This window comes from Ixodes scapularis, unplaced genomic scaffold (assembly GCF_016920785.2).
Source record: "Ixodes scapularis isolate PalLabHiFi unplaced genomic scaffold, ASM1692078v2 PGA_scaffold8__174_contigs__length_109621045, whole genome shotgun sequence".
NCBI lineage: Eukaryota > Metazoa > Arthropoda > Arachnida > Ixodida > Ixodidae > Ixodes > Ixodes scapularis.
The window spans coordinates 10,194,915-10,205,751 of NW_024609883.1; the positions used below are offsets into that span (position 1 = coordinate 10,194,915).

General features: G+C 47.6%; 1 protein-coding gene across 1 annotated transcript; it reads left to right on the plus strand.

Moving 5' to 3' along the window:
* The first annotated feature begins 4,922 nt into the window (after positions 1-4,922).
* Positions 4,923-10,462, plus strand: LOC115310006 (uncharacterized protein K02A2.6-like). The gene is made up of 3 exons (XM_040207477.1): positions 4,923-6,497; positions 9,443-9,622; positions 9,920-10,462. Exons 1-3 carry the CDS (start codon positions 4,923-4,925, stop codon positions 10,460-10,462), a joined length of 2,298 nt encoding a protein of 765 aa, XP_040063411.1.
* The last annotated feature ends 375 nt before the right edge of the window (positions 10,463-10,837 follow it).

The following is a 10,837-nucleotide window of genomic DNA, read 5'->3' on the forward strand; positions in this document are numbered from 1 at the left end:
GACTTGCCGTGGTGCAGCGTGCGTGCAGCCCTTCCACATCTCAAACGGCCACGTTGTCACAGGTCGTAAATCGTCGACGCGCCACCGAGTGGAAAGCTCGTAACCACAACATCCACGCCGTAGCCTTTCCCGTCTGGCACAAGGGAGGTCACGAATGCGCCCAATATCCCAAGACGCATCGCGCTCTCCGACGGCTGATTTTTGAGCGCGCGCCCAATCGGGCCCCTCAGGGTGAAAAATATAGCCATCCGTTCAAAATGAAAAAACGCGAGATTATGATTTACGGATATCATTGATCATATTAAACCTATTTTTGACCATAATAGGTGTATTTCAAGTTTCGCTTCAGTATCCCTTTAAGTGCGTGAACATATTGCCGCGCGCAGGGCTGAGAAAGCAACGCTCGATCACGAACCTCTAGAAAGTTCTCGTTCGTTCTTGTTCCAGACGTAACTTCTATCGTTTGTCCCTGCTTTTGTTGTTCCAGAAAGTGCGTGTTCATTCCCGCCCCGAGCGCGCTACGCTCGAACCTTCTCCGCCGAATCTTCGAGATAGTGACTCACCTTAGCCGCCCGCGACCTTGTCGAGTCAGTTTCGCCTCAGCGTTCGATCTTGGTGCTTCGCCGCCTTCGACGCCCGCGACGCTCTGTTGTTATCTTTTTTTCTCCTTTTACTTTTTGGACACAAGTTCGCCCGATAAAACGTTCAGTTTACTTCGTTATTCGCCGCCTCATCACTTGTCCTTCGTGACAATATGTTATCAATCGACGAGGCACTCTCGAGTCTCGGCACAGGTACAAAAATCTCCGGCCCATACCAGGTGACCAAATCAGCTTTCGCACATAACCTGAAAACAATTTGGTATATTACAGCAAGAAACGTCAATGAATATGTCTCTAGAGGAAATGCATTTTATATAGTCAGAGGAGAAAAGAAAGAAAAAAGTGGATAATGCGAAAGGTGGCTATTCCAGGCGAAAATAGGAAACTGACAGAAGGAAGGCAACGAAGTTATTTTAGTAAATAGGTCAGGAATTTGTGCTACATTGTCAAAGATAGCTCAGATATATATATATTTTTTTACAGTGTTGCAGTTTTATAGGAAAGGAGCGGACATAACTCAAGCCCCGACAAGGGCGCTTCTAGTGGCGGATATATAATTTTCATTGGTGGGTTCTTTTCAGCAGCAGCAATCAGATTACGTTCGCTCAAGTTTTGCTCCACGGAAAAAGCTTGCGGAATTTGTGCAAACATTAAATCCTGTCGTATTAATGACGTAGGCTTTACTCCCGCGCAATTCGCCACATTTGCTTCCCGACGAGTAGGTGGCGACAACCACTAGGTGGCAGCGAACAATCAGAAAGACTAGAGTGCCTCAATGTTGCTTACCGGCTGCGCCTTGTTAGAGTGGGGACATCCTTTGGGAGGGTAAGTGCCGCCTTTACTTTTTTTCTCCATCTCGCTCCCGGCCGCCGCCGCCATTTTGCCTCCCCGATCGGCTGCCGATGCACGCGTGGGATCGCTGAACCGGCTTGTTCTTTTACAAATGCCGGGTTGCTGCGTGCCGCAGTGTTCGAATCACTCGAGGAATGGGTGGAAGGTGTACGGCGTCCCAAGAAACGCCAAATGGAGTCGTCTTTGGCTCGCACAGATAAAGCGCGGCGACTGGGAGCCGAGCCGTTCGTCATCTGTGTGCAGCGTGAATAGCAACTTTGTTTCCTTGCAATCGCCGGGTCTTTTGCCGCACAGTTAAGTGCTAGAAAGTGGTATTTCAGGTCGTGATAAATTATTTCAGATAAAGGCTTCTTCGAGTTGGTTCTGCAGTAAAGCGCCGCAAATAACTTCCGCTGATCGTGGTCGAGGAGTCGCATGTTTCAGTGAGTGTTGCCACTTTTCTTGTGAAAAGTGTATGTCCGATTATTTTTTTTTTTTTAAGTTTATGTGGATTTTATAATTGTGGATTCTTATCCAGGCATCTATGTGTTCCGATTTTTTTATGGCATTGTTGTGCAGTCACAGAAAAAAAAAATTCTATTTTTTTATTACTTATTTTGGTAAGTGGTGTGTTATCACTTTCTTTCTGGAATCTGTGTTTGGTCGTGTGTGACTGATTTTTTTGGATTTAGTGTGTTTTATTTCTGGGTTTTTCTTTACAAGCGTCTGTGAGTCCTGTTTTTTGTATATATCAAGCTGCTGTGTCAAGTAAATCCTAGTGTTGTTTGACATCTCTATGTTCTCTGCCTTTTTTTATTTTCCTTTCCTTGGTCTCGGGCTTTTATCCTCAAATATTATCCATGGCTAAACAATACTCTAAATTTTAATTGCGACCCATCTCTTTGCCCTCAAAACGTCAAGTAAACAAGTGTTGTAATGAATCCTGTACTGAGTGCACCACAATAACGATCTACGTCCTCTCCACTTTAAACTTGCTTTGTAAGCCTTTTGCATGTTGTAAAATGTTCAATACAACCCTGTTGTAGGTTCTCATACACTGTGTTAAAGAATTACTTTCCATTTGAGAACAGCGGAGCATGTATGTTAATTGCAATGATTTTTCTTATTTTAGTTCTCAATACTATAAACGTATCTAATATAACGTGTTACTTACCTGAAGAGATATATGTAAACTAAACGTGCATTTATCGACTTCTGTCGGCATCACTGCATTTTAAGGAAACAGGCTAGCAAAAATAGTGTAATAGTAATAAATAAAATATTCTGATTTCTGATTCCGGAAGCTTTTTTGACAAGAAAGGCCAGCAAACAAAATTTATAGATACCTACTGCGGCCGTCTAGGGGAATGTAGGACAAAACTTGAATCTGTTGGGATTGGTGCGTGTACTTCTGTGTGCTCTGGTGCCTACAGGGCACCAGCGCACACAAAATAGGCAAGCAACTTTCCTTAATTTTTTAAAAGGTAAGTTAATAAGGTTTTTAGAACAGCTGCACCAACAGGTGAGAAATGTTTGTTTGTCAATTTACCTTTATACCCTGCACGGCGGCCGCCTGTTCAGTGCTTTTTCTAGCATCAAACGACCCATTTCAGTTTCGTAGCTCTTGGAAGCACAGCGATCCAAGTATACTCAGAATTCCAGCGATATTGGCATAGTTTCGGTTTCTAAATTTAACACCTTCCGAAAAGAACCTCAAAAGGTTTTGACGCGATGTCTCTTACTATGGAGTTCTTATTTCAGAAGCTCTGAATGCTAATCCAGAACTTATCAAGATAACAATATCGGCGAATAAAAGGCGATAGAGAACAGAACGTGTAGGCTAGCGTATCTGCGCCTCGCTCGCTGATCGCTTTCCTTTTCTTCATTCAACGCAAGGCCAAACACGGGTAGGTATTGGAGCAGATGATAACGAACATAGTCGGTGTCAAATGTACTTGCAGAGTTCAACCATCTCTAAGAACTTGACCAGAATGCCAGCGGCAACCGACGGAACTTTCGCGAGCATTGTTGATTTATATGCGGACTAAATCGTAATTTTAAATGGAAAATTAAACGCAAACTTGACTAAACACGTGACGTTCCGTGTCTTGAAGTGGTCACGCTTCATTTCAAAGGTTAGGATGCTCACTAGCTGCGTAGAGAGCTCATAAACGGCTTCATAAGCCTTGTACCACATCGACTCGACGAGCGAACAAGGCAGCAATATTGCGGCTCCGCTGCCAGACGACAGAGTTGTCTCCACTCTGGGACGGCGGCAGCCAGCAACATTGAGACACTTTAAGAAACACTATTTCCGACTGCTCGATCAAGGTCACGTGGCTTATGGCCGGCGTTTGCAATACGAGCTCCAGGTGACGAACGCATTGTTCGTCCGCGAGCGTCTCCTCCTTACCGCTAGCTTTCCTCGTAGCCACGCGATAACACCGCGCATGAGCAATTACGAGCAATCTCCGATGGAGGCGTGAGCCATTAAACTGTAAACGCTTCCCATGGTTTCAGTATGACCTTTTCTACAATCTAGGCTTTCCACGAACAATAGGTGATAAAGGCGACGCCGTCGGCGTGCTCCTTTCCCATACTGCTGCACGAGGACGTGTGCGTTCTCGCAAGTAGTTTTGACAGTGCTGCCAAAACTACGCTGACCTTGAAAACGTAGCACCAACAATGTTTAAAGGGATACTGAATCGAAACTTGAAATATACAGGAAACACCTAAAGATAAGTCAAATGGAATCAGATAAACCTGTAATTGATAATCGCATGGCCATATTTCAAGCGGATGGCTGTGTTTTTCGTTGTAAATGCCTGGATTTCGGCGAGCGCTTCAAAATCAGCCGTCGAAGAGCGCGATGCATCTCGGGAGATCCGGCGCGGTCTTGACGGCATCAAGCCTCGGAGGGCCAAGCGTACCGTAGTTATGAGTCTTGCCACTTGGTGGCTTCAGCGTGTTACAATCTCGCATAGTCGAAGTACCCGAGGGCTGTAGTAGCATATTGCGGAGCCGGCGGAGCGGCTTCAAGTGAATGGTCGCCGACCAACGCGACGAGAGCGGTGGGTAGATGACATTAATGAGGACGAAGATGCCGCCACGCCGCTACCTCACCAGGCCATGATGGCCGAGAAGCGATTCTGCCTAGAGTCGTATTTGTACGACCCATCTGTCTTGTCTTCTGTCAAGGAAGCCAAGCCAAGCAAAAGACACTGGACTGTCGAGAAAGCCAAGCCGAGCTAAAGCCACAGACGCAGAGATCCAGCCATGGCGTAGCCAGCGTAGCAACATGTAATCCGCTCACTAATCGAATCAATAAACATCGTTTTCTGACATGGTGACAGAAGCGGGATCTACCAAGAACAAGAAAGAAGAACCTCAGCAGAAACGATACAGTCACTGATTTGAGCGACGGAGCGAAGAAGACGCCGTTAAAACAAGACAAACAAGCCGACGCACGTGAGCGCCAATTCCGAAACTATGGAAGGTGGTCTAAAGACGCCGAGGCCTCTTGATCTGTCGTCGCAGTCGCCAGACGTTTGGGACGACTGGCTTCAGAGCTACAAATGGTACGCAACAGCGATCCAGTTACAGAAGAAACCTCCCGAAGTTCAAGTAGCGAACTTCATGACTGTCATCGGCCCAGACGCACAGAACGTGTTCCGAACGCTCCCACTGAGCGAAGACGACAAGAAAAACCTGGACATCGTAAAGCAACGGTTCAAAGAGCACTTCCACCCGAAGGTCAACCATGCCTACGAACGGTACAGGTTCAATCAAATGAAGCAGAAAAAGGGCGAGACTTTCAACGAGTTTCTGACGGCCGCAAGACTACAAGCAATGAAATGCAAGTTCGGTGAGCTGACTGACGAACTACTACGCGATCGCATTATCGTTGGCATCACCAACGACGATGTCAGAGAAAGACTGCTAAGCGACCCGACTGTCGACCTGCAGAAAGCCGTGAATCTCTGCAAAGCGAGCGAACAGGCGTCACAGCAGCTCAAAGAAATCGCAAACAAAGAAACGAAGACCGTCGACGCCGTCACGAAGAAGACAAAGCAGCTACCGAGAAAGAAGACTGTCGCGGAGACAAAAGAGCAAGCGCCGGCGAATTCGGGAATGGCAAGAAAAGCATGCAGCTTCTGTGGAGGATTTCACAGACCAAAAGAATGTCCAGCGTATGGCAAGACGTGTAACAAGTGCCAAAAGAAAGGACACTTTGCTGCAGTGTGCCGATCAAGCAGAAGTATGGTGCAACACAAGGTCCATGCCATCGACAACCACGAAGACCCTGAAGAAGAAATGTATGTGTCGGAGCTGAGAACCAAGACAAGCAAGACAGTGTGTCAAGAAGAAATCCAATTCAAGTGTGGAACTAAAGTTGTCATGAAACTGGACACAGGAGCGCAATGCAACGTCCTTCCAAACAAGAACGTCCAAGCCATGAGACTACAAGTGTTTCCTTCGCCGGTCAAAAGAATCGCAACATACAGCAATCACAAGATGCAAGTGATCGGTGAGGTGAGAGAAGCATGCACTGTCCGTGATCAGCCAGCGAAACTGAAATCCCTCGTCGTGAACTCTGACGTGACACCAGTTCTGGGTCAGAACGCATGCGAGCTCCTAAACCTCGTGAAGAGAGTGCACACAGTCCAAGCAACGCAAGAAGATGACGAAATATTTCAAGGCATCGGTTGCATCAAGAACTTTGTTTATGATGCCGATGTCAAAGAGGAAGCAAGCAAGAAGCTGGAAAACAAGCCACCAAGAAGGGTCCCATATGCACTTATGGATGAAGTCAAGCAAGAGCTCACGAGCATGGAACAGAAAGGAATCGTCGAAAAAATCACAGAACCAACTCCATTCTGCAGTGAAATGGTTGTTGTGAAGCAGCGAGGAAAGATCAGGATCTGCATCGATCCAGTGGAACTGAACAAAACTCTCATAAGACGAAACTATCCTCTCAAGACTTTGGAAGAAATTGTTGCGCATGTCAGAGGATCCAAGCGGTTCACTCTGCTAGACCTCAAGAAAGGATTTTGGCAAATGCAAGTGTCAGAGCGCACCAAAAAGTATCTAGCCTTCAGCACTCCGTGGGGCAGGTACTGCTTTAAGAGAGTTCCATTTGGCATAGCCACAGCACCGGAAGTGTTTCAACAAGTCATCAGCAGAATCCTGGAAGGGATTCCGAACGCCGTCAAGTGCATGGACCCCAGGTAGCACACTTGCTTGGTTTAGCTGGGGCCAGGGTTGGCACTTAGTTGTGATAGCTAGGCCACGACTGCCCAGCAATTTACGTCTGTATGCCTGCCTGGCGTTTCATAGTCTTTCCTTGCTCCAGAAAGCCACGGAACTGCCAGGGAACGCTTTCCCTGGTTGACCAATCAATTTCCTTGGTCATTGATGGCCAGTGTAAACAGGCCGCTGCCCGTATTTGATGTACCCTGGCTGTCTATTGATTTTCCTCGGTCAGAGATGGCCAGGGTAGCAATGCCTCTGCCAAGCTTTGGGGTTCCATGGTAGTTCGCAGGAATTCCCTGGTCCGCGCAACGCAAGCAACAGCCAATATTCGGGCATGTTGCCAGATCAAAAATAGGGTGAGCCAAGGAATGTCAGGGAATTGCCGCTATGCAACGTTCCGTGGCTCAAGCTCATATTTTATCGGACCCAGAATGCCCACTGAAAGCCACTGTTACTCATAGTTCGTTTAACTTTTTCCATTTTTTTTTAAAATTCGTATGAGCGTTCTCTTAACATATTTTTGGTGCTTTGTGGCAAGAGCCCTCGCACTAGAAAGTGACGTTTGAGTGCAAGAAGTCTGTTTTAGCTTAAGAAATAAAGAAGAACACGCTTTCCCCATTGAAAAAAAAAATCTTTTTGGAAACAGTTTGGATATGAACAGGCCAAACCCGAAATTAACTGGTTGTAGTGAAATTGCACCGGAGAAATTGGAAATAAAACTATCGAAATTGGTCCCACTCGAACTTTATCATTTCCCCGCTTTTTACCGCGGCCTTTATCTACCCTGGCTTGCACGGAGAAGCCGCTTCAAGCGCAAGTGCCCGAGGCGGGGTGCCTGGAAAAGCGCGGGAAAGATCCCGCACCCTCCAGATGAATCATGCGCCTGGAATGCGCCAGTCCCCCGGGACCAGGGATGATGCAGTCTCCCTGCGCGCAGCGCGGGAAAGAAGAGCTGCTCACGTGCAAGGACAGGGAGCGCGCGGGCCAATCAGCGCGGCTCTCGCGTCCGCTGGAAGCGCCAGTTTTGAGACGGCGGCCGGCGAAGTTCCGAAAACCAAAAAAAGAAAGAAAAAAAACCGGATCTGGCGTTAGTAACGCGAACTTGGGTCTTTGTTCGCGCTGCTGTTCTGCTCGGGGAGGTTGCAAGATAGTTTGCCGGTGCCTTGAGTGCTGCCTCTGCCGATGGTTCCTGTGGCTGATGACGTCCTCCGCCTGACTTCGCCTGAGTTCCGCTCACTCGCGGGCGAAATGGCTGCATCCCAGAACGGCGTGTTCGGAATTCGCTGCGTCCTCATTGCAGCGCGGGCACTGGCTGTCTCTGTCTCGGCGCCAGCGAGCCAGGTAAGCAGGCTCGACCATTTATATTCATTTTCATAATCAGGGTCAAGTGAATCCGAACGTTTTTGCAACCCCATTTGGAACAGCCATGCTAGTAATACAACCGCCAGTGTATACATGCAGCTTCAGAGATCCTCTACCGGAGTGGTTAACCAATGTGGTAGAGGATCCTGCTGTTGTTGCTCCTTCCTGCCTTCCTAGTCTGTCGTCCGCTATGCAACGTAAAGGCTGAACCGCATGTAAGCGATTAAGCGAGCGACCAGAGTCGGCGACGAGCGGCGGAGATATCCCACGGTCGCTTGTCGCATCGCTCGGTTTTTGGATTTCTAGAAATCGTCGCTCATCGCCTTGGTCGCTTGCTCCCGTCACTTTCATGCGGTTTGCCGCGTCGCGCGAGTGACCGAACGACAGTGAAGCGGATTGTCGTCGCTTGTCTCGTGGCTCGTCAAATCTCTTACATGCGATTTCTACTTAATTGCCGCGAGACTGGCACCACATGTACGATTGGCACAAGCTTCCATATTCCCTCTCATACTGTTTATGATAGTGCATATTTTTTTATTAGTGGCATTAGTTATTAACCATTTTAGAAGAGACGGGTGCAAATAAATCTGCCTTGATTCTAATTACTGATGTTTATTCTTTTTTCAGATGCCTTGCGGTACTATGTTAGCCACCACCGGAACCCCGACACTCCAGAAGGTGTGGAGAATCTCGCCAACCGCCTGGGACACATGAATAATATAATGCCAATCTTTTTGCATTGTACATATGTTTTTATGTTTATTTTTGCAGCCTGTAGTATGTATTTTAGTGGAAATAAATTGAATTTTATTAATTTACGACGTGTGTTGTCAATATGACCAGTTAAACTGGTTTAACTGCATGGTGAATTTCTATTGTCTAGCCAAGCTTGGCTGACCACCCGGCCACTAACCTGGCCCATGCTGTATATACAATAAAGAGCCAAGCTTGGGGTACCACTGAGCTTCCCGCCTGGCCCTGGCCATAATTCCAGTGGTGAGCCAGTCCATGGTTACACAGGGAACTGCCGGTGGTCGCCAGACTGGCATACCAGGATGGGGCTGCCTAGCGCCATGGTGCAAAACAATCTAGGCCCAGTGAAACTTCCCTGGCTACCCAGTCTGGCTCAAGCTTGAGCCGGTCGTAATGTGCTGCTTGGGGACGACATCCTGGTGTATGCCGAAACAAGCGAACAGCTGCAAGAAACTACAAAGAAGGTCATGGATGCTCTGAAAGAAGGTGGCACTAAACTGAACAAAGACAAGTGTGTCTCTGACAAGCCTGCAGTCAAGTTTCTTGGTCACGAAATCACTGCAGAAGGACTCAAGATCGACCAAGAAAAGGTAGCCGCCATCGAACAGTTAAATGAGCCAAAGAACAAGACCGAGCTACAGAGACTGCAAGGGATGATCCAGTATCTCCAGAAGTTTGTTCCCAACCTTGCGGACAAGACTGCACCACTGAGAAAGCTCATCACCAAGGACACTGAGTACCTGTGGACAGAGGAACAGAGCAAGGCACTGACCGAGATCAAGCAAGCGCTGAAGAGTGCACCAACACTCGCATACTACAACGTTAATGGTGCTATGACCCTTTCAGTGGACGCAAGCTCAAAAGCCCTAGGAGCTGTTCTCCTACAAGAAAGAAAGCCTGTTGCCTACGCCTCAGCAGCAATGACGGAAGCACAACAGAACTACCCTCAGATCGAGAAGGAGGCACTAGCGATCCGATACGGCTGCCGGAAATTTCACCAATATATCTATGGAAGACCTCTAACCATCGAGACTGACCACAAGCCGATCGAGAGCATCGCAAAGAAGCCGCTGAGCAAAGCCCCTCCTCGACTACAAAGACTTCTCTTTGACGTACAGCAGTACGCACCAACAATCGTCTACAAGAAAGGAACAGAACTCGTGATCGCAGATCTACTGAGCAGAGACTGCATCAAGAACGAGTCGGCAGGTGCATATACAGATGACATACAAATGATGGCAATTGTACCCATGTTACCTGAAACAATGGAAGAACTAAAGAGGGACATTGCCCAAGACAAAGAAATCCAAGAAGTGATCCAAGCCACGAAAGAAGGATGGCCAAACACCACAAGAGGGCTCAGTGACCCAATGAAGCTGTATTGGTCATTTAGGGATGAACTCGCTGTGTATGAAGACATGTTGTTCAGAAGCGATCGGATAGTCATTCCGAAGACTTGGAGAAACAGACTGCTTGTCCAGATCCACGCGGGACATCTAGGCATAAACAGTTGTCTAAAGAGAGCCCGCGAGACTGTATACTGGCCAGGGCTAACGGCAGACATTAAATGCTACGTGGAAAGATGTGCCACGTGCCAAGCAACTGACAAGAAACCAGCGAGAGAGCCACTTCATCTCAAAGAAATACCAGACCTCCCGTAGGAAAGAGTAGCATCAGATCTCTTCAACTTCAAAGGAAAGTCCTACGTTGTCATTGTCGACAGCTACTCTGGATACCTAGACTTCAAGAAGCTCTCAGGAGAATCGTCAAAAGAAGTTGTAAACGTCATGAAAGTGTGGCTAGCAACTCATGGCGTCCCCAAAGTGATTGAAACAGATAACGGTTCCTGCTACGCAGCTCAAGAATTCGAGAACTTTAGCAGATACTGGAGGTTCCAACACGTGACTTCAAGTCCGAGGTATGCGTAGTCAAACGGTCTTGCTGAACGAGCCGTTCAGACTGCAAAAGGGATTCTCCGAAAATGCTCTCTGGATGGAAGCGACATACAAATGGCCCTCCCTAGTTTCAGAAACACG

Excerpts from the sequence above, each read along its gene's own strand:
- LOC115310006 (XM_040207477.1), top strand. The coding sequence starts at position 4,923 with ATGGAAGGTGGTCTAAAGACGCCGAGGCCTCTTGATCTGTCGTCGCAG. Across the intron at positions 6,498-9,442 it reads AAGGATTTTGGCAAATGCAA|AGACTGCAAGGGATGATCCA; the intron begins GTGTCAGAGCGC and ends ACCGAGCTACAG. Across the intron at positions 9,623-9,919 it reads CAACACTCGCATACTACAAC|CAGTACGCACCAACAATCGT; the intron begins GTTAATGGTGCT and ends TTTGACGTACAG.